This window comes from Engraulis encrasicolus, chromosome 8 (assembly GCF_034702125.1).
Source record: "Engraulis encrasicolus isolate BLACKSEA-1 chromosome 8, IST_EnEncr_1.0, whole genome shotgun sequence".
In the NCBI taxonomy this organism is placed as follows: Eukaryota; Metazoa; Chordata; class Actinopteri; order Clupeiformes; family Engraulidae; genus Engraulis; species Engraulis encrasicolus.
This window is the reverse complement of record NC_085864.1, coordinates 41,916,333-41,939,262: the sequence shown is the minus strand read 5'-3', so window position 1 is coordinate 41,939,262 and position 22,930 is coordinate 41,916,333. Positions and strand designations below refer to the sequence as shown.

At 45.6% G+C, this 22,930-nt stretch overlaps 1 protein-coding gene across 1 annotated transcript; it reads left to right on the top strand.

Annotated features, from left to right (window-relative positions):
• The first annotated feature begins 1,247 nt into the window (after positions 1 to 1,247).
• On the top strand, positions 1,248 to 22,857 carry zbtb38 (zinc finger and BTB domain containing 38). Its single transcript, XM_063205736.1, has 3 exons — positions 1,248 to 2,005; positions 3,270 to 3,407; positions 18,232 to 22,857. The coding sequence occupies exons 2-3, from the start codon at positions 3,393 to 3,395 to the stop codon at positions 22,159 to 22,161; spliced, it is 3,945 nt and encodes a 1,314-aa protein (XP_063061806.1). The 5' UTR covers positions 1,248 to 2,005; positions 3,270 to 3,392; the 3' UTR covers positions 22,162 to 22,857.
• The last annotated feature ends 73 nt before the right edge of the window (positions 22,858 to 22,930 follow it).

Genomic DNA, 22,930 nt, shown 5'->3' with positions numbered 1-22,930 from the left:
TGACACTGTACAAAGAACTTGATGAACATGTTTTTATAGCCCACGGGCCAGTTTGAACTTGTTGAAAAATAGTGTGCCACCCTCAATGCAAAAAATGTGAAACACACCTGAATGGCCTCATAATAGCCAGCTCACACACTCAGCCTCGCAGATTGTTTATGGAAAATGGAGGGCTCTAGTCTACAAAGGTGAACTTGAGGTGTGGGCTGTGCGGCTTGCTGTGGCCTTGTTTAATCTTTCTTTCTTTCTTTCTAGTGTTTGTGGAGCAAGACCGCCCCCTAATGGGAGAAGTAAACGAATGAAGTGAACGGATAGCTGTTCTAGAAAACAACAGCAGAGGTCACAAATGAGCAACATTCGAGGTGTTCTTTTAATGACATCAAAAGTGCATGATAAAAAACACTTGCAATCCTAAAAAATCCTGATCAATTGTATCTTTATCTGCCGTTATGTTAAGATTCAGCCCATGTAATGCAACATGAGCAAGAATAGTTCACAATATAGTAGACTCTGTGAACTATTAAGCATGGTTTCACATTACCATGTGGTATTACACTAAATAACTTTCAGGTTTAGTATCATCAGGTTGAATAGGAAACATCAGATATTTCAAAGCCAGCAAAACTGATGCAGCCATTATTCCCTTCAGCAGATGTGCAGAATGTACCTCGTAAATGTGCCCGTACCGTCGTTTACAACACGTCCTGGAGAGAGAGAGAGAGAGAGAGAGAGAGAGAGAGAGAGAGAGAGAGAGAGAGAGAGAGAGAGAGAGAGAGAGAGAGAGAGAGAGAGAGAGAGAGAGAGAGATGTGGTCCTATTATTAGCCTCCAGACAGCTGCATGTCTCCTCAGCTGGAACACTGAGAAGCAAAAGAAAGGGAGAGCAAGAAAAAGAAAGAGAGAAAGAAAGAGAAAGGGAAGAAGGGAAGAGAATAATATCCATTACGTAACAATGAGACGTCTGTTTCCAACTCGGGCTTCCTGAGAGCTGTGGAGGATTCAATCGACCGCCTCGCCACTTTACTTTGTTGTTTGTGCGTCTGGAGTGAGCCCTTTGCAGTCCCTCCCTCTCCCTCTCTTTCTCTCCCTCTCTCTTTATTTTTCCTCCTCCCTGCACTCACTCCCCTTTCTCCCACCCTCCCCATCTCTTTTCCTACACATACACACACACACAAACACACTTCTCACTCCACCCTCTCCCTCCCTCCCTCCCCTCCCTTTCTGTGTCCCGTCGCCGATGCAGCGAGTGTGAGTGTGTGAGGAGGAGTGTGACGCAGCAGCAAGCGAGCGGACAGACAGGCAAGCAGAGAGAGCGAGAGAGCGAGAGAGCGAGCAATCGAGGCCTTGCAGGACTGGCTGCTGGCAGTGGAGCGCAGCGGAGAGCAGCTCGGGCTCGGCAGCGGAGGGACCCTGCCTGCTTTCCCCTGCGTCCGCCTGGGCCTTGCTCACACCCGCTAGGCCTGCTCTCAGCAGTAGCAGCAAGCAAGACCTCCAGCCAGCCAGCCTCTCCTCCTCCTCTCCCTTCTCCCTATCCCTCTCTCTCTCTCTCTTCCCCCACAAACAGCTCTGCCTTTCCAGTCGCAGCCAGCGTACACAGCATACGGAGGAGGAAGCAAGAAGGCCTGAGAGGGAGAGAGAGAGAGAAGGGGGAAAGAGGGAGGCAGCGGAGAGAGAAAGGCAAATACCTTCCTACAGCCTACAGGACCCTCTGGCTGAAGCTTCAAGAGCAGCAGGAGCAGGAGCAGGAGCAGCGGACGAGAGGAGAGAAGAGGAGAGGAGAGAAGAGGAGAGGAGAGAAGAGGAGAGAAGAGGAGAGTGGCATCGAACTCTAGTTTGTGTGGCTCCACCACTACTCTCACTCCCTCTCTTCTCTTCTCTTCTCGATCCTCTCTTTTCTCACTCCCGGCGAAACCACGGCCCAGCCTGAGCGAAGCGGCCGCTGCCTGCTCCCCTGCCATCGCAGGCACAGGCAGCCAGCGGACAGCAGGACAGGCCAAAGGAGGAAGGTAAACAAAGTTTTTTTTTTTTGGTGGGTGGCAGGGAGGGGGGAGTTGAGGGAGGGAGTTGGGGTGGATGAGAGAATAGGTCAAGTTGTCCTGAGCTGTAATACAGAACTTTGGTTTTTTTTTTCGTTCTTTCTTTTCTTTTTTTTTTTGGTTAAATCATCGAGGCTGAGAGTTTCCACAAGGGCTGTGACGCAGGGACCTGAAGGATTACCTGACATTGTTGGGAGCTTACCAAACAGTCGGCTCAGTGGCGAAAGCAGCAGACCTTTATGTAAAACGGTCGGCCGCTTTGTAGGATGAAGATGTTTTGGGTGCACACACACAGACACAGACACAGACACACACAGACACACACACACACACACACACAGACACACAGGGAAACAGACCCATGGAAACACGCATGAACAGCACAGATAGACACGTACTTGGATCTGTCAACGACACGGCCTTGTGTTTCAGTCGAGCGAGGTCCTGTTTCCAAACTAGACAAGGCCTCTCTGACTCAGGCAGCAGATGATTACAAAAAAAGCAAAACACGACATGGCAAAGGATTCTGGGCACTGTAGTCCACTTCATCTTGCACCAAAATGTGTTTTGTAACACGTTGCGTACACAGCAAACTTCAACTCCCTTGGAATGGATGTAACTGTATTAGGCATCCATACGACATGCCACACATATCTGTGTGTAAAGACTTTAAGACAGGCAAGAATATATTTCATCTCTGCGCCTGCATTCCATGGAAGATTCCATGTTACTGTGGAAAAAAACTGTGTAGCCTACATGTGAGTGTGTATGAGTCTGTGTGCGTTCATGTATGTGTATGTTAAGAGTGTGGTTACAGACATACAGCACAGCACACGGCTTTAAAGAGGATGGCAGGCGTCCAAGAGGAGTTGATGTAAGCGTATGTTTCCCAGCATGCCTGCCTTGTTCTAGGGGAGCCGTGTTGGTTTGCAGCAGCTGGTAGTTCGGCCTGAGGAACACAAGAACATTAAAGAGAGAAGCCAGGCCAGTAAAAAAAACTGAACGAGAATAAAAGATATATTCAAACAAAACAAAACAACAACACAACAACAACTCTTCTCGACACTTCTGTGTGTTTAACCCTAAAAGCATGACAGTGGGAAATCATAGGCTTTCAAACACAAATGGGGTAGGGGGTAGGGAGTTGGGTTGGGTTGGGGGGGTTTATAACAAGAGTGGAAAAGCGAAACACGGGCAGAAAGGATTTTTGTGATTTTTCTCTCTGGCCCACAAGGCTGACGCAAGTCCAGTTCCTGGAACGGCAGCAGCAGAGGCAGCAGAGGCAGAAGAGGTAGCAGCAGCTCACCACAGAGGTCTGAAGTGGAGGAAGGGAGGCTCGACACATCAGGCTGGGAACATGAGCAAACGCCAGGTAGGTCACCCTTGCACTTATCCCTTCCCTTTTGCTATTTTATGCACAGTCTGACACTGACATCAGTACTAGTGGCCATGCTGTTTACCAAAGAGAGGTCAAATTGCCCTGATTAGCGTTTTTGATTTGTTTTGTTATTCGTTTTGTGGTCTTTGTTGTCGTGGTGGACCAATAATGTTTTCATCTCCAGGGTGTGTCCACACACAGCCCTGCCAGCTGCAATGTCATTGAAGCAACGCCTGAAAATGATCAGATGCTCCAAGATCAATGCAGATATTTCAGATAGATGCATACAGTGCATGCTTGATCTCACAGCTGAAAACCATTGATCTTTCTCCTCCTCCTCCTCAGATGCACATGCGGAACATGCAAACATAGTCTGTTTTCGCCATGCAGTACGCGATGTACTGTTAAATTAAAATACAGTGTTAATTCAACACTCAGAGAGTTGATTTGACTTATTGTGGAGTGTTTTTGGTCCCAGAGTGTGCTCTAAATGTTGAATTAACACTGGATTATTCAGTAAGTATCAAGCTGTGACTCACCAATTTCAGTCAGGCTTGGCCATTACGCGGCGGTTTCAGAAAACATTGGAGCTCTGTTGGTCAGATGCCTGAGCGATGTGTCGAAGCCGCGGGTCGCCTTCTAAAGACATCAGCAGCAGCAGCACACAAGTAAAAAAAATGCAGTGTCAATTCAACAATGAGAGAGTTGAGTTAATATCTTCTAGAGTGTATTAGGTACCTGAGTACTCTATCAGTGTCGAATTAACACTGCAGCTTTTTAAAGTGTGCCACAGCAGAGGCTCAGGGCTGCGGAAACTACGCACCAAGAAGCAATGGTGGAAAGTACCACTTATGCGATACTGCTGCAGCTTGCCTGACTCACTGCAAAACTAGCAGGTCTTACAACCACACGAAGGCTCACCTTCACACAGCGTACAGCACAGTACAAGACAGACAAGGTCTGGGCCACGCTTTTCTATCCGTGTGAAGACATTTTTCACCAGTTTTGAGCATTTGCGGATTTTTTAATTATTATTTGCCAAAGTGGTTGTTATCATTAATATGGTTTTTGCGTACTGTTCTCATCATGGTAGACAGTACTGTGATGGATTCAGTGCATTACTGAAGAGTTGCTATGAGTGCAAAGTCAAGGAGGGAAATTGTCGGCAAAAATTTCAGCAGACTCGGCACATGAATACGTTGTTAACACATTCAAGCAAATTGCAAACACAAAAAAGCAGCGTAAATGTACCACTAGAGTTACACCAGCTCAGGCCATGCACCATGGAGAATCGAAACGCCTCATAGGCCTGCGATAACCGCATAACTACACTGTGCTTCCTGTCCTAAATGGGGTTGCGTGTGTGTGGGTGTGTGTGTCTGTTTCTCGTGTGGGTTTGGCAAGTGTGGTGAGATATTGGCTTCAACCAACTAGATCATGCATGTCATCTTACTGCAGTATTTCCTGTTGATCTGACAGGTTTGATGTTGCAGACTTACAGCCTTAAAAATATTTTAGTGAAAAACTAGTGACATCCGTCCTAGTTAACACATTGTTGTGGATGCCATAATCATGAATTCAGATCATATTCATAGTATATTTGTATACTCATATTCATGAATTCATATCATATTCATAGCATATTCATATTCATGAATTCATAGTGTATTCATAATACCTGAACAATGTGGTAACACAAATCTAGTGTCACCAGACTGGCATGACCAGATCACTAACACCAAGACTTGGCCTTATTGCATGTTGCCAAGATGGCTGTTTCAAACTGTATTATTATCATAATGTATTTCAGTTAGGCCTATGACAAACGATGACACCTCTTGGAATTTCACACTTTCTTGTTACTAATAAACATAGGCTAAATAATATTGTTTTAACACACTGGTTATATAATCTAATCTCGAACTGTATTTTAACATCGCATACAGCTGTATATCTAGATTAACTCATTATATTACAAAGCATTACAGTGTATCTTGAAAATGAAAAAAAGTGATGTCATAGAGTATATCATTTTGCTATTGCCCATGCAGACTATAACACCCATAAGGATGGGCGTATTATTATTATTATTATTATTATTATTATTATTATTATTATTATTATTACATGTATATTTTGGCGGATTGGGTGGAAACAAACTGATCTTGTCTTGTGTGTGATTTTTATGCAATATGCAGGCAATGCTTTGCAAATTTGGAGTAGTCAGCTGAGGGAAAAAAACACAGTATACTGTAATGATGCATGTAATATCTGTTACAAAGAAAAATCACAGTTTGACACAGACAAATGTTAAACTGTTGGGTATGGACTGTAATGTGACCACATAAAAATATCAATCATTACACACATAACATCATACTCTTGCCATGTTACTATATTACAAGAGAAGATGCTCATATCAGAATTCCATTGCGTTAGTAGAACCACAGGAAGCGGTATCGATTAACATGGATTAAAGTGTTGCAGAAACACAGGAAGCCCGATACTTTTGTGATTGCTGCACTATGTCATCATGCCCACATAGCCTTATTCTCAAGTGTGATGTTCCCAATACCAGACATGCGAGATGACTGAAACTGAGGACTGAAAATAGCTGCCCGTGTGACTATTCCTGGTACCCGGAGAGGACACAGATAAGGAAGGTCTGATAATCGAGGAAGTAGGGGAATATTTTTAAAGGTGGAGTGTGTAATTTTAGAGGTGGAGTATGTAATTTTAGACGTTCATTTTCAAAATACATGCTACACAATTCAGGAATTTGATCTTGAATATTTACAAAGTAATAAACTAATATTTACTGGACTGACCAAAGTACCGTACATTTTACAGCCAAATATGTTAATGGCTGCTAATTCAAAATGGCAGACAAAGAGAAAGATCCACTTATCCATGTAAGTGTACATTTCCAAGTCGTAATGAATACTTAGAAATTGATGGTGGTGGAGGTAAATATTCATGTAAAAGGTACAATCTGTGAATGGGCGGCAACTGCAGCACAAGTCCTGAAAACAAAGTGCTTAACTTAAAAATAGAGCGATGGAGGCTGAGCTACAGTAGGCCAGAGAACAGCGGATGGATGACAGAGAGGAGGGGGAATAACGGGCTGGAGGGCAGTATGTGTACGGTTCACAAAGTGAGTCAGGAAGGGAGAACGTAGGCTGTGATCATGGCCGTAACTACCATTGAGGACACAGAGGTCATGTCCTCAGTATTTATTTTCCAGTAATGTAAAATGTATCTATGATGAAAATCGATATATGATCAACAATGATAAATTCAGTCTGTAGACTATACGCCAGCCCCATCTATCCTCAAGGCAGTGATTAATGAAATAATCTTAAGAGTTTGACTGAAGAATTTGAAATGTACAGTATGCAGTACAGCGCACAGTATTTGACCCCGGATTTGAAAAAGGCTGGTTACGGCCCTGGCTGTGATATTTAAACCATGCATGCAAAAGGCAGTGTCATATGACACCCCTATTTTTTTGTGATGTTTATAATCCGGTGTCATATGACCGATTTGATGGTGGTGGGGTTATGCACAGGTTGCTCCTGGTAATAGCACCAATGGTGAACAGAATATGTTAGGGCGCACACACACGCTCACACACACACACACACACACACACACAAAATTGGGGATTTTGGTATTTTTTGGTATTTTATTAGGATCCCCATTAGCTGATGTAGCACATCAAAATACTCTTCCTACTCTTCCTGGGGTCCACACAGAACATATAACAAACAAGACATTAACATACAGGTATATATAAAAGCAGGAAAACTGTATTTTTTTTTCCTGGAGTCCACACATTTAGATCAAACAAAAACTCATACAAACAGTAAAATAGTGGTTTGCTGGGATTTAAATATCTTCAGAAATATATGCACACACACGCACATGTGCAAACATGCACGCACGCACGTGCCATCATCCGCACACTGCATAAAAGTGTCTACAACGCCATGTACTAGATCTCTCTTCAGCCCTGTGCCATAGTATAAAGCCCACTGAGTATTCAGGTGGCAGGTGCAGCAGTAACCAGAGCATCTGGTGATACACAGCATGGACACTAGAACAGCCACCCAGGAGAGATGGGCAAGAATTAAACCGCCCCGGGACAAGAGTGTGCAGAAAGCAATGAGACAGACAGAGTCCGACCGACCGACCAACCGACCTGGACCAAACTCGTTTGCGGTAATTCATACGCTTGTGAGGCTTGTGATCGCTGTGGGGCGTCCTTATTGAAATTCAAATGATTGTTTTTGAGAGCCAAAAAAAAGAAGAAAGAAAGAAAAACAGGATGAAAAAACAAGACAAAAAGGCTTTTGGAATTCTGGTCAGTAAGCAGATTTTAGTCCCTTTTAATCAAGAGGAGGTATTTATAGAACAAGAGCGGAATTAGTTCTATAGGATCTTGTGTGGGAAAATGAGTAGGGTCACTATGTATCCCCATGATTCTGTTTGCCTGACGGTAGAAAACCCTTTTTTTTTACCTAATTCTTCAAACTGAAACATTTCTTATTTTACTAACATTGATAGAACAACAGAATATCCTTGTTCTGTTCCCATAAGAAAATACAAGGAAACGTCCCCGAGTTTCATCCCTGAGGTCTGCTGGTCCCCTCACCAATGGTCCATAACATGGTGGGCTTCGCTTCCTCAGTCATCATAAGCCACAGGCAGACAGCACTTAAAATGTGTGAAACGCAAGGTGGCGGTCAGGCACATAGCACCCCCTCAGGCACATAGCACCCCATTGGATCCCCTTTATGTGATAATAATAATTGCATAAAGATAAAGACATCCTGTGGGGGCCCCCCTCATGTGTGGGGCCCTGGTGACTTAATCCTACTTCCTGCCCCATCTATGTTGAAACCCCTGTTGAGGGTGAAGTGTTTTATTGTATAGCTGTACCTTGGGGTACAGGGGCGTGCTCCTTTAGCAGGTGGCCATGTGCCCAGATTATTAAGTGCAGAGGAATGCACCAATGACGGGCAGCCGGAGTTCCCACACGCCACTTCATGACTATATCATGCCTCCAACCCCCTCCCCTATTCGCTTGCTCCCTGCTCTTTTCCCTCCCTCCCGCTCTCCATCCTTCCCTCTCTGTCTGTCTCACTCCCTCCTTTTCGCTACTAGCTGCTAGCCTCGCTCTCTCCCTTACTCTCTCCCTCTCCCTCCCTCCCACCCTGCTGCCAGCCTCTCCACCCCTCCCTCCTTCTCTCTCTCTCTCTTCCTCCCTCCCTTGTCCTCTCTGTCACTCCTTCCCTCCCCCTCGTCTCCCCTCTGCAGCGTTCCCATGCGTGCTCCTCGGTGGCATCAGTCTGGGACCACAACAAAGGTGAACTCGCTCTGCCTCTCTCTACCGCTACCCCGCGCGTCTCCCATTCCAGTCTATCCTCTCATCATTTTTCATTTTCATGGTTTTTTCGTGATTAAAAACCACCCTTTTCCTAATTGCCATTCATGCCGTGTCCGTTTTATTTCCCTTGTTTTTGAAGCAGCTTTTTTTTTCGAGGGCGTTACAGTATCGGGAGCCTGAGGATGATGAGGATGAGGAGGATGATGAGGATGATGATGAAGTGCAGCGGTAGCATATTTAGCTTCTGTTTTCTACCTTCCTCACCCACCGCAGTCTCTCCGCTTCATCCATTGCAGTGCAGGCAGGCAGACCGGCACATCACCCTGTATCGCACTGCTTTTGCTCGCTCACTCGACTGTATATCGCTTTGCTAAGCTCGGTTCAGTTTCGCTCTGCTCTCCTCTGCTCTGCCTCAGCCTCAGCAGCCTTTATACTCACAGCTCATCTCATCACATCGCAACACACTGCACTGCATCTCTCATCGCTCACTGCTAGCGATTGCAATGTGAACTCTCACTCACACTCGGTAGCCACACTCACACACACGCGCGTGTTATGTGAGGCTGCAACACAGGAGAGATGCAGAAGGCGTGATGTGTGCACTGCACAGCAGACAAAGAGAACGGGCGCTTGTGTTTGTATATGAGAGCAAGCAAGAGACAGATGGTGTTGCAGAGATGGTGTATGCGGGAGCGTGCGTGCACCATAGCGCGTGTTTGATATAATTAATCAAGAGTTATGAGGTGCATATTACAATCTGTCTATTGTCATGACTTCCCTTTGCTAGCTCAGCCCCGGTTGCTAGCATGAGACAGATCTCGGCGCGTGTATTGCCGATCGTCATTGTTGTTGTTGTTTGCATGTAGTCCGCTGGTGACGTCGCCTCTGATGTTGCGATGTCGATACGGAGACACGAGCGACGGGGTTTTTTTTTTTAACGAAAATCATCTGACCGTTTCTCCGCGTGCACGATCACCTCATGCTCTCTGTGTGTTCTCTGATGTTTCAGAGGACGAACCTCGGCTCTGCTCTCTTCTCACTTCCATCCTCTCTCCCACTCCCTCTTCCCCTCTCTCTTCCTCTCTCGCTCACCATCTCTCCTCCGAGCCCGAGCCTAATAAAAGTTGCCATTCCTGGCTTTTGCTGGGCGCAGTTCCCTTCATGCTTCCGTGAAGGCCAGGCAGAGCGATAGAGAGGCAGGGAGAGAAGGTGAACGCGGGCACGAGCTGCTCACTGCTGCCGCTGCCCAGACCAGACTGGCTATTTTTAAGCGGCGAGGCGACGCAGGCTAAATCTGCCAGGGGCGGCACAGCACACTGGGTGACCCAAGAGAGCACAGCTAACCCCGGAGCTAAAGCCGAAAGCAGAAGGGACAGGAAGGACAGCAGGACAGTTGGTGGTGCCCACACTCACAGTCTGACATAGAGACAGAGAGAGGGAGGACTAGACCAGACAGAAATGTAAAAGCGAGAGAGAGATGGAGGAAGAGAGTGCATAAGCGACAGATAGGAGGAAGGACAGCCTCTGAGAGTACATCCGAGCGCCAAACGAGTGTACTAAAAAAAAAGCTACCGTGCTACACTTTCGCCTGCAGTTTGCAAAATACTTTTTCCTCTTGGCCTCGCTCTCTCTCTCTCTCTCCATTTTCTCTCGTTCTGTTTACCTCTATCCACTGCTACAGTAATAGCACAAAAAACTATACGGAAGGCTTGCTGCAAGATGTCTCGCTCGGCTTGCCCGCTCGACACTCGCGATCTCTGATTTTGCAAGGTACGTTTTTTGCATGCTTTCCGTTTCAGAAACCAACATCTCATTAAGATCGAAAGAACAACTAGATTAATGCATTAACTGCCGACCACTGCTCGTGATGACGGTTCAGGGTTTTTTGTCCAGAGACGAAAGCCAGTACTAAGATTTTTTTTTTCGCTTTTCATTTGACTGGGCAGTATCGGTATTGACATTTTATAGCTGTGAGCTGATCGTTTTGTGGTACATGCATTGACAGTGGGGATTTTTCTTATTCTTCTTCTCATCATCACTGCTGACTTATAAACATAAATGCTTCACATCCCATCTTTGGGCACAGGGCATCTGGGTGTGGCACATACCCAAAAAGAGACAGCCATCAAGGGCATGCAGATTTGCATTTTCACCATCCATCGCTGTTAATGGAAGCAAAATCAGGGGACCTGAGTGGTGCTTGAAGTGGTTATTGAGCAATTGTTTTAAGTAGAGTCTAATAGCAAATGCTCATGACAGTGAAATATATCACACACAAACACAGACACGCTCTCTCTATCTCTCTAACACACATATACACTCAAGTGAAGAGCTCTGGCCATGAGCAAATGCACCTCCCCAGTCAGGCAGACATCCCATACATGCACATGCTACACACACACATACACACACACTCTCTCACACACACACAAAGGCAAGCTTGAATCTTTTTTTTTTCACCCCAGCCTTCTCAGCTACAAACACTCTCGATCGAGACAAGCCTTCCTCGTTCGGTCTTTTCCCCTTTCTGTCCGTGGGAGCTGAAAATCCTCGGACGGCGGATCTAGCCAGCCGCCCGCCTGCGATTCATCTGAATCCCAATAACTGCTGCGCCACAGCATGTTGCCGTGACAACCGGAGGCCTGTCAGACAGGGAGGCAAGAGGAGGTTGTTTTCGCAGCGGTGAGATTAGTTTCTCAGTGTGCATGTCTCTCTCTCTCTCTCTCTCTCTCTCTCTCTCTCTCTCTCTCTCTCTCTCTCTTTACAAGCCGTCTCACAGATTGCACAGCTGACATGAAACATTTAGATGCACACTCATCCATACATTCAAATGATGCCATGACTGTTACTTCTTTGCAATCGCTAACCAGCAACACAGACAGGCTGTGAATACGTCGTTGAATACATAGTTGCGTTCAGCTTCAGACATGCGACATGTTGTTCTACAATTGCAATGTTACAATTGCGTAGGACATGTAGATCATCCCACGGCAAACGGTTTCACTTCTCTGTCTGTCCTTCTGTCTGTCTCTCGCTCTGTCTCACTCTTTCTGTCTATCTCTCTCTCTTATTCTGAGGGAACCGTTAGTGTGGCTGAGCATCTCCCAATCATCTTGGGTAAACACCACCATACATAGTGTGAACTGTGCGAACCGAACTACAGAATGAAAATGACATTTCTCTGTTTTACAACGCCTTCCACTCATTTCAACCGGCAGCCATCTTCCCCTGATCAAATTGTCTTCATTTTCAAAATGGCTGCCGCGCTAGCTACCTTGTTGTAGCACCACCATGTCATGCGAGAACCGCATGGTCAAAAGAACAACAAGACATGCGTACCGAACCACTAAAAGACCCTGCCGTACAAGCTGTGCTGCAATCATCCGTTCGATAACAAGGTTACTCTCCTTTAGTCCATGCAGAGGGGAGCATGAGAGACGAAAGACATGCATTGTCTGGTCCAGCTTTGTGGTATAGCTGAGTCATGAACTGGAAAATATGATGGGTTAGCGGTTTACGTCAAGATGTTTGCATCTTTGTCGATCAGAGGAAAGTGGTGGGTGTCCAAATACGGTCTTCTGAGGTGCTGAAGCGACATGTCGTTTCAGTCATTAAGATTCCGAGGATCCATACTGAGGGGGCACTCCGTGTGATAAACCACAGTTCTTTTTCTTGTTCTTTTTGATGGAGAAAAAAAATCCCAAATGGCACACGCACACGCAGTGTAAAATGTCAGAAACACTGTTTTGTTGGAGGAGTAATTGAAACACGACGTGGGCAGTGATAAATGTTTTTATAAGATTGATTGCGGGCACTTCAACATTGTACACGCACTCAGAATTGTGCTAACACTTAGGTTCCAACTTGGGTAAAAAAGTAAAAAACAAATTAGGCTACAAAAGATGCTCACAAAAGGCTGCAGCCATGTTCTGTGAGGATCGTAACGTCTAAAGACGAATTAGTCTTCCTATGGCCTATTTGGTGCCCCATGAGGGGCAACAACTGGACAGCAGCATGGGCAGACTCATCTCCATGCTGTGTGCAGTATGTGCTGTGGCTAAGTGGCGTGTCGGAGTGGGAAGTGCTGAGTCACTGTTGTCGCTATAGACACCAAAGTCACCCGCACTCGCTGCCCTCCACTCGCCCACAGACAGGAAGTCTGTGCAGAATGCACTTGTCTGTTTCACCACAAAAGGCACCGCGCTGAAGCTGATGTATCATTACAGCAGCACATCAAAACGACGCTCAATAATAATAAGCATACTTCATATATCTACAAATAACACTTCACACTAATCTCAGTAGGCCTATATCTGTATTTTTCAGTTGTGGCGTGAGGCCTGAAGCTTTCGATTTGCTCAGAAAAGGGTGTCTTTAAAAAGGTGCCTTAGAACCTTTATGGTGAGGAGATTACGTAGGCTACAGTCACTGTATTCTATAAGCACACAAGTGAAATTATGTGTTAATATTAAAGGAAGCCATACTCTCTAAAAGGCATTAACTAAATTAGAAATGAATAAGCTGAGCTTCAAAAAAACGTTTTGTCTTGTGAAGAAATCTCTTGCCTCTCATCAACACATTGAATGGCACATGTTTTTAGAATGATGAGTGCCAGCAATGTGGACCCTTTTGACAGGTTTTTTTTAAGACAGACACAGAATTGTTTGTGTTAGACCTACGGACATATCATAACTTGTTTAAAAGGTGACATGTCCAGTTTTACGTATGTGAAAAGCATTCCATTATACATGCCATCGTTCAAAAGCAAGCACTAACTAAGCGAAGGTAGTTTAGATAAAAAATAAAATAAAATTCTAGAAATGGAGATATTTGACGTATTTTGTTACATATGCGCTATTCGACTCTCCAAATTCAAATTGAGGGACTAAAGATGTTTTCATGGACCAAGAAGAAGTCCAGTTGCTTCCAAGTAAACTATTTGAATGGAAAAAGCTCACCTGGGTCATTACTAATTTTTACAACCATAACCTCTGATGGGGTAGCTGCAAGTATCTCCTGACGTATATCCATTTGTCTTTCTTTTTTTTGTTACAGTAAAACGCTTATCTATGTTCTTAATTTTTCCAAAATTATTTATGAATATGAGGGAACTAAGGGGCAGCGGTTGGACTATTTTTTGACTCAATATCCACTCACAGCGATTCTTGTCTCATTGTTGTACATGAGACTAGGTTCCTTATTTGAGCTGCCCAAAAGTAGTATTGAAGATTTGGTAATCACAGGCCTCCTAAGGCTTCTGGTTTCATAAGAGTAGAGAGACTAACACGAGGTTTTTTATTACTCTTATTACTTTTTATTGATTAGCTTGAAAAAATCATCCATTTGTCTTTCTGAGCAGAAAAAGTGGACTCAGTCACACAACACTAATTACTGCTGCCGCCATCACATCTGTTGTGATATTTTTCTCTTCAATATTTTCTATTTTTACTTTTGAAAATTGATGGCAGAAAAGTTCCCAAGTCCTTCTGTATGACCCATGACTAGCAAAGCATTGGCAAGACTTTGGCTATGTTTTGATTAGGCCTACCCTATAATTTGGCGTGTCGTGATCAGGAAGTGCATAATTAGATACTTCACTGTAATAACAATGAAATACTGCGTTGCGATAAAATGCCCAGATTAAATATCCAAACTGTGTAGGAGGGTTTTTTTTAATTATGATATCAGTTAGGTTAATCACAGAGTTACTAAAATCACACACAATGTGCTTTGTGTCTAGTTTGGTAACGTAGAAAAAAACCCAAAAAACATTATTATATTAGTGCAGCATTCAACGCATGAGAATAAAATTGAATTCCTGGCATTCAATGTGCTAAGAGAATAAACAGCGTCTACTTTTAGACAAAGATTTAACTTCTTTCTTCGTTGTAGTGTTATTAATAGATATTGCACTTGACTGTAATCCTCTGATTCAGACACACCCTCCTACCTCTTTTGTGAAGGTGCAGTATTTGCACATTGGATAGCAGCGTGATCTAATCAAGCTAAAATAATTCTTCTTAAAAAATAAAAAATAAACACTAGGGAAAAAAAACTATCATCAGCAAAATTGGAAAGCCTTTTTTTCTTTGCCTCATTGAGCATGTCACTTAGCTATCCCTGTGATGGTTGGGCGTGAGCCTCTGTGTTCCCGTTATTACCGCGCAGCTGATGCGTCACACAGCATTCCTGCCCCACTTAGTAAGGAGGAAGTTAGGAGGGGGAGGCCGTTAGTCAAATGACTGACTCCATCCTTAGTCATTCCGCCGGCACACTCACTCTGCAGAGCGAGTTCACAGTTACAGTATATCCACAATCCTTAAACGCTAGCCTAGCAGGATCAAAGTTTCCCACCACACACAAACACACGCACACGCACACGCACACAAAAAACACACACGCACACACACACCAGTTCTTCCACTAATGGCAATCGTGATCATCGTAGGTCCACAGAACAACTGCCACAACAACTAAGTCATATGGACCTAACTTAAAGGGACAGTTTGGTCAATTTCAACATGCAGTTGTAATGCTCACACTACCCTGGACTTGTCAGTGCCTGAGATTTTTTTTTCTTCTTCTTCAGCCGTTTCCGAGATCCTGGTCATTGTAATGGGGGCAGCTCTTTGTTTACATTTCAAAAAAAACATTTGTATTTATTCCCAAAAACATCCAAAAGGTTATAAAACATCAGCAGACAACTAGCAAACAGCAGTACCTTTTGGGAAAATATTTGGAGTTGGCCTATGTTTCAATTTTTAAAAATGTAAACAAACGCTGCCCCCATTAGAATTGCTCATATCTCGGAAAGGGCTGAGCCGAAAAATGTGGCATCACCAGGTACTGACAAGTCAAGGGTAGTGTGAGCAATACAACTGCATGTTGAAATTGACCAAACTGTCCCTTTAACTGTACCTACAGCTCCTCCACTCAGTAGAGCCCTATCTCACGCCTTTCGTAAAGTCTTCACGAAAATAATATATTAATTTTCGTGGTGCTCTCACGTTATTGGCCGCCTTTCGTGAAGTCTTCACGAAAATAATAGATTAATTTTCACGCTGCCTATTCACTTGAATTGCCCCACTGCTGCTATGGTTATCCAAACGTCTGCAGGGGCGGGGAGGGGGTGCTGACAGAACACTGCTGATAAACTCGGGACTCACTAATTCGACGCCCTTTCGGTACTTAGGCCTTATGTCCCCTAAACCTAACCCTAACCCTAACCCTAACCTTAACCCTAAACCTAACCCTAAATAGCTTGTTTGAAATGTTTGATTACCATGTGACAGTAGGCTACCGAAAGGGCATCAAACTAGTGGGTCGCTAGGCAACAGTCGGGCAATTCAAGTGAATAGGCAGCGTGAAAATTAATCTATTATTTTCGTGAAGACTTTACGAAAGGCGGGCAATAACGTGAATGCACCACGAAAATTAATATATTATTTTCGTGAAGACTTTACGAAATGAGTGAGATACGGTTGCTCAGTATGTCTGACATGATGAACCTGCACTCACTGAATCACTGGGCAACCCTCAGAACACGCGCAAAGGCTGCTCACTTTTACTCATGCCAGGTGCTCCATACTAGTGTTTTGTGGTTTACAGATTTTATGCGCTGGTTCCATCTGATATCACTTAGACCCCGAGTCGTGTTTTCATAACACTATAGCAACCAGCCATACACTAGATCTTTGCACACCCCCCCCCCCCTTTGTATATACGAGTGTGTGTGTGTGTGTGTGTGTGTGTGTGTGTGTGTGTGTGTGTGTGTGTGTGTGTGTGTGTGTGTGTGTGTGTCCGAAAGGGTATGTGAAAATGTTGACAATGCCATTCCTCTACTAGCCTATCTACTGTCATAGTTGAACATTCAAATAGGCCAACCTCTGGACTGTTATTGTATGACTCATGTCTTACAATGTCTGAAAATTCTACACAGTAAACCAGGCCAACACATCTGGTCTGTTGTCAAAACCAACATTTTCCACAGCATTTTGATTTTGACAAAAGTGCAGAACACTCAGTGTTTTTTGGGTGGCGATGATGGTGGTGGTGGTGGAGCGGGTTAAGAGGGATTAGGAATGAAAAACATGCATCGGGCACTTGAAGGAAAACACTTTGTCTTGGCACACCACCAGCCTCGGGCTACGAGTGCACTGAAGCAGAATGCTTGGCCGCCTCACCTTCTTTCCTTCTTTCAGTCTTTCTGCTTCTATCTCCCCATTTTCTGTCTCTCCCTGTCTCATCCACCCACACATGCATGTGCAGTGTCTCCAGTGTCACACACACACACACACACACACACACACACACACACACACACACACACACACACACACACACACACACACACACACACACACACACACACACACACACACACACAGAGAGAGAGAGACACACACACACACACACACGAGCATGCACACTATTTCCTGTGTCATTAGCTTTCACTGCCATCTAGTGGCCGAATACTGCAAGCTCTCTCACTCGTCACGTACTGCACTGAGCCTGTCTGCCTGAGCCTGAGCCTGGGCCTCTCGCTCGCTTTGGTTTGTAATTATTTACAATCCACAAACTTCTCATTGATTCCAGCTGTGGCCTCCTCGAAATTGTTTTCTGCTGTTTTTGACCGTGACTCAGATGAAAGAAAGGTCCTCTTTCAAGGGGAATTGGAGCAGAACAGAGAATCACTTTGCTGCTATGTTGTAACTTATCCGAGTAGCCTACAATAACAGAAAGACAGAGTCACTACACAAGTAAATACTACAGTGGTTTATACCGCAAACCTAACTTATAGACTAAGGAGTAGTACCACTTTGTTTTAGAATTATATTGAACGGCAATGCACTGCTACAGTATTAATCAGTGTATAATTCTATTATATTAAAGAAACTGCCAACACCACTGATGATTTCTCATTAAAATATATTTTTTGGTCTTTTAAGACTTTATTATGGACAGGATAGTATGAGAGGTAGACAGGATGCGAATGGGGAGAGAGACGGGGAGGGGTTGGCAAAGGACCCCGGCCGGGTCAGCCGCATGGCAGGCGAGTGCCCCACCGGATGGCCACGGCAGGGCCCCCGATGATTTCTCATTACAAAGAACTTCTTTGAAAGAACTTAAAAGACATGGCATTGGCATTTACAGCAGTCCCCTGGAGAAGGCCCAATATTGTTGTCTTCCATGGGGGGAACACAATATTTTATGGAACCCTTGGAGAGAAAGAGCTGCCAAAAGATACTATGTTACATTATTCCAGATGTCCTCAAATGTTTGCTTCAAACATTTCAGCTGATCTAACCAAATATTAATTAACCATATTTTCTCTGTCTTTTGTGTGTGTGTGTGTGTGTGTGTGTGTGTGTGTGTGTGTGTGTGTGTGTGTGTGTGTGTGTGTGTGTGTGTGTGTGCCTGTCTCTACAGATGACAGTGGCGTCCCCCAGCACCCGTGGCCTGATGGACAACTCGCACCCCCAGTCCGTCCTCAGCAAGCTCAGCGAGCAACGGTGCCAGGGCCTCTTCTGTGACCTAACAATCGTCGTCGAGGACGTCAAATTCCAAGCTCATCGCAACATTCTGGCAGCCACCAGTGGATACTTCCGGAATGCCTTGACATCAGCAAATGTGCGGACAGCTGGACACGTCCTGGAGTTGATGGACCTGAAGTCTGAGGTGTTTGCTAACATACTCGACTTCATTTACAACTCTAAGGTGGTGACGATAACAAAAGAGGACACCAAGTTGCTAGTAGCAGCCGGAAGGCGTTTAGGAATTCCCTTTTTGGAGAAACTTGCAGAGTCTGACAGGCAAAGTTTAGGGGTCACAAAAGGCCAGGCTTCATCAAAAACAAAACAACACAAACATCACAAACAACACACACAAAAACCCAGCGCTCCAAAGAAAGATACCCCAAGGCCAGAGGAACCTGACTGTGCAAAAGGTCCGCGCATAACAAACGCCTTTTCCATCACAGAGGTTGGTGCCGAAAACAACCCTTTCACTCCACTCGACCCATGCTCTGGTGGGCAGCAGTCACCTACCCTGGGAACCCTCCCAGCCGCCTGCCCAGCCCCGAGCCTGACCTCTGCTGAGGGTGAACCGACACAGGCCCTGTCGGAGCATTCATATGCGGTGAGTCAGGGCCCGCACAAAGCCCCACAACCGGCCGAGACAGAGCCGGTGACCGACAAGAAAAACAGTAAGCCAACCACAACGTCACCGCCCAAGACACTGATAAGTCGAAACTTTGGGCCCATCAAAAAGCGGCACCGGCTAAACTGTATCCCTGCCAAGACTGGCGCACCACCAGCCCCGTGTGACACATCAACTACGCCTGAGCAGGCACCCGATAGCTGCCCTGTCCTGCAAAAAGCAACTGCAGTCCCGCCGCCTCCTCCCATAACTCCACCGTCCCCACCATCCCCAGAGCCTGAACCTGAAACTTGTCCAGCTCCCAAGTTGTTGCCTTTGACTGAGGACGTGGCCCCAGTAGAAAGAGAGCCTCCTTCCCTTAGTCCACAGGAAAAGCCCGATACACCAACCTACCGCTGTGAGTACTGTCCTGAAGTGTTTGGGAACAGAGCACTCCTAAACATACACACGCAGGTCCACAAGAGGAGATTCGTCAGCCATTTGTTTTGCAAGCACTGTCACAGGAAGTTCATCCACCTGAAGAGATTGCGCAACCATGAGCAAATGTGCTCCAAGGCCGCGAAAGGTCCACCCCAACTCGAGCCAGAGGGCAACACCACCACAGACATTACTGACCAAACCACAGATATTGCACCCAGCGTGGATGATGATGACTCATCCGAGGCTCTTCCTCCACTGCACCTAGCTGACACGTTCACCCTCGACCCTACCCTGGAAAATCCCCTCGCCCCGCGGTCCATTTTAGACAGGGTGGAGAAGAGCACAGGAGGCCACAGAGCTTACAGGTGCAGCGTGTGCAAACGAGCATATGTAACACTGTCCAGTCTGAAGAGGCACGAGAACGTGCACTCGTGGCACAGGGCATACCCATGTCACTACTGTAACAAAGTGTTCGCCTTGGCGGAGTACAGAACCAAGCACGAGATCTGGCACACCGGAGAGCGCCGTTACCAGTGCATCTTCTGCCTCGAGACCTTCATGACCTACTACATCCTCAAGAACCACCAGAAGTCGTTTCACGGAATCGATCCGAGGCTGGCCGTGAACAAAAAGTCCGCCAACGGAGGCTTCAAGGGGAGCGTTTACCCTATAAAACTTTACCGCCTCCTGCCCATGAAGTTCAGAAAGAAACGTTACAAATCATACAGCCATACCTTCTCGGACTCCGCGGACGACCAGGCGTTTGGCTCTGCTCCAGATGATTCCTATCCTGCCACGCCCTTCCCTAGCACCGTCCCGAGCAGCATTGATAACATCTGCTCAAGCCAGCCGCCGCTGTTCTCCATGCCAGTCACGTTCATGGCCACCCCTAAGACGGTGGCTGTCGGGATGCCTCGCGTGAGCTTCGAAAGACCATGTGACCAAGACATGGAGCTCCCGTGCCTCTCTGACTCAGAAATGCCAAGCATGCCATCCGAGCAGGTAGACCGGCAAGATGGACTATCAGACGCAGACGAGAGCGGATCGCCCTTTGGATATGCAAATTCAATTACAGAAGAACAGACAGAAGACAACACAGAGAGAGAAAATGCTGTAGCGCTTAAGAGCACAGGACGCAACAAGAATACAATTCCGTTCTTTAACCGGAATCCGTCTGATTCTGTGGGAAGTATGAATAACAGGTTAGGTGATTTGTCTGCAGCTGCACACACGATCGAGGCCATGGCAAGCCAGCTCTTCCATCATCCAACTGCTGAGAGCCTGAAACCAGACAAGTCAGTTGGGGGCAAAACTGAGACGTACATTGCAAAACCAGCATGTCCCGGCCCATCCATAGACGGCCATGTCTTGCCACTCTGTCACATTACAGTCAAAATTGGCAACGAGGCCATCATTCGCCGCAAAATTAAAGGCTCCAAGTTATTCCCAAAGAAAAGAAAGAGAAAGAGCTTGAGCCAGATGGAAGATACGACGGAATCACACCCTGTGGATAACGGCACTGAAAGCCCAAGCCTTCGTCTGAGGACAGAGGTTACTGCATCTGTGGTAGAAAATGATGATGATACAGCCGACCCAGAGACGGACAAGCTGTGGCGGCCATATTATTCTTATAAGCCTAAAAAGAAAGGCAAGAGGTTACGGCTAAAACACAAGAAAGACCCCTCAGTGAAGTACTACATGAGACCCATGTCACCTGAACCCTCAGAAAACTTCCTGGATGCAAGCCTCAGTCCCAGAGACAGCATTTCATCTGACAACGCAGAGAACAGACGCACCCTTAGAAGTAACAGCCCCAAAACAGTACACGTATGCAACACCTGCAAGGGCCAGTTCTCCAGCGAGGCCTCTCTGAAGATGCACGTGTTAAGCTGCAAGCGCCCGGTCTGTCGAATGTGTGGCAAGCAAGCCTCCACAGAGGAGGCTCTCAGCCTGGGAGGCTTGTTGTCGGACCAGAGCCCCGACTTTGTCTGCAAAAGTTGCACGGATGACAGCTCCTGTTTCGACAGTGCGAGTCGGAGTCCAAGCACGGAGAAACGCTACCGCTGCTCCTTCTGTCCACAGCGCTTCCTTTACCTCGCCACAAAGAGGAGCCACGAAAAGAAACACCAAGAGAAATCCGGAAAGGGGTACAGCTGCCAGTACTGTCATAAGATCTGCAAAACCACCGCCCACCTGGCTTTACACGAGAAACGTCACTTTATCAAAACCGAGGAGAGCGACAACGAAGACGGCGTGATGGAGACCAACGTCAACAGCTCGATCCTTCGACCGTCGTCCTTCACGGTCAACAAGGAAGAAACAAAACTCGAGCCGTGGGATGGAGCAGAGATCTGTGCTCCTGCCATTCCAAAGGAAGAGGATCCGATGCAGGCCGACAGTGATGGGCCTGATCAGGACGATGACATCAGAAGTGGCTATAAAAGCCCCCCTATCTTATCCCCCCGCACTGAAAACCCCTTTCTTGTGTCTCTTTCGGAGCTGCAGAAGAAGACTAAACACAAGCGACGATACATTCTTGACCGTCCCAAGAGCTTTGGCCTAGGTGGCCACAAACACGACTCCAGTAGCTTAACACAGGGCCAAAAAGGCCATTTGCCTAGTCTAGGAATTAGCAGTCGTTGCAGCACCGGGATAGGCTTCTCGTCTTTTCTGTCAAAAGACCCACTCTCAAAGGGATCTAGCCATCATGTTCCCAAGCATAGTCTGTCAAAGGCACAGTGCCGTTTATGGACGGAAGAACCCTATTTTCATGGGCACTAAAAACTTTTAGGAGAAGAATGTATGTGAAGAGAAAAAAAAACCTTATCTGATAAACCTTAGGGCAGGACCTGAATGCTTGATCATGTTGCACCTTAGCTGCATAATTGAATTCAATTCCGTCATGTTAACTTTTCAACATGGAGGACTTATAATAAATAATATCTGTGTACATAGGGTTTTTGTCTCCACTTAAAAAAATACAACTGGGTAGTTTTTTCATGTTTTTACTAAGAGAACTGGTTTTATTTTTATATGTTTTTATTTGTCTCTACAAGACAATGTCTGCATTTCACATCAGCTCCATTCCTTTGATGTAACCTATGCATTACGCATTAACGACACATACCGAGCACTTTCAGCATACAGCTGCATTAAATGTTAGCTGACAATGTGATTTAGTCATATATATACAGTACTGTCCTGGAATGCATCCCATTAGTTGTTATTGCACATGCCATTATTGCACAAGTTTAAAGGTGTTGTGTTCATTTTTTTAACAGAGCTTTTCTTCTGAATCATTCACAGCTGTCACCTAAAGATTAAGAGTCATGCAGCATATTCAAAATGTGTCTTTTCAGTTGTGTATTACAATCTATGTTTTCTAACATATAAGCCATACATAGTTGGACATCACGACAACACAAAAAAAGAGATTATGCCATACATTTTCTCAATAAAGACATATGTCTCATATTCCTTCTGTTTGACACTCTTTATTGATTTATTTTGATTCCATTATAATACAGGACATAGTCTCTGGCTGCCCAGG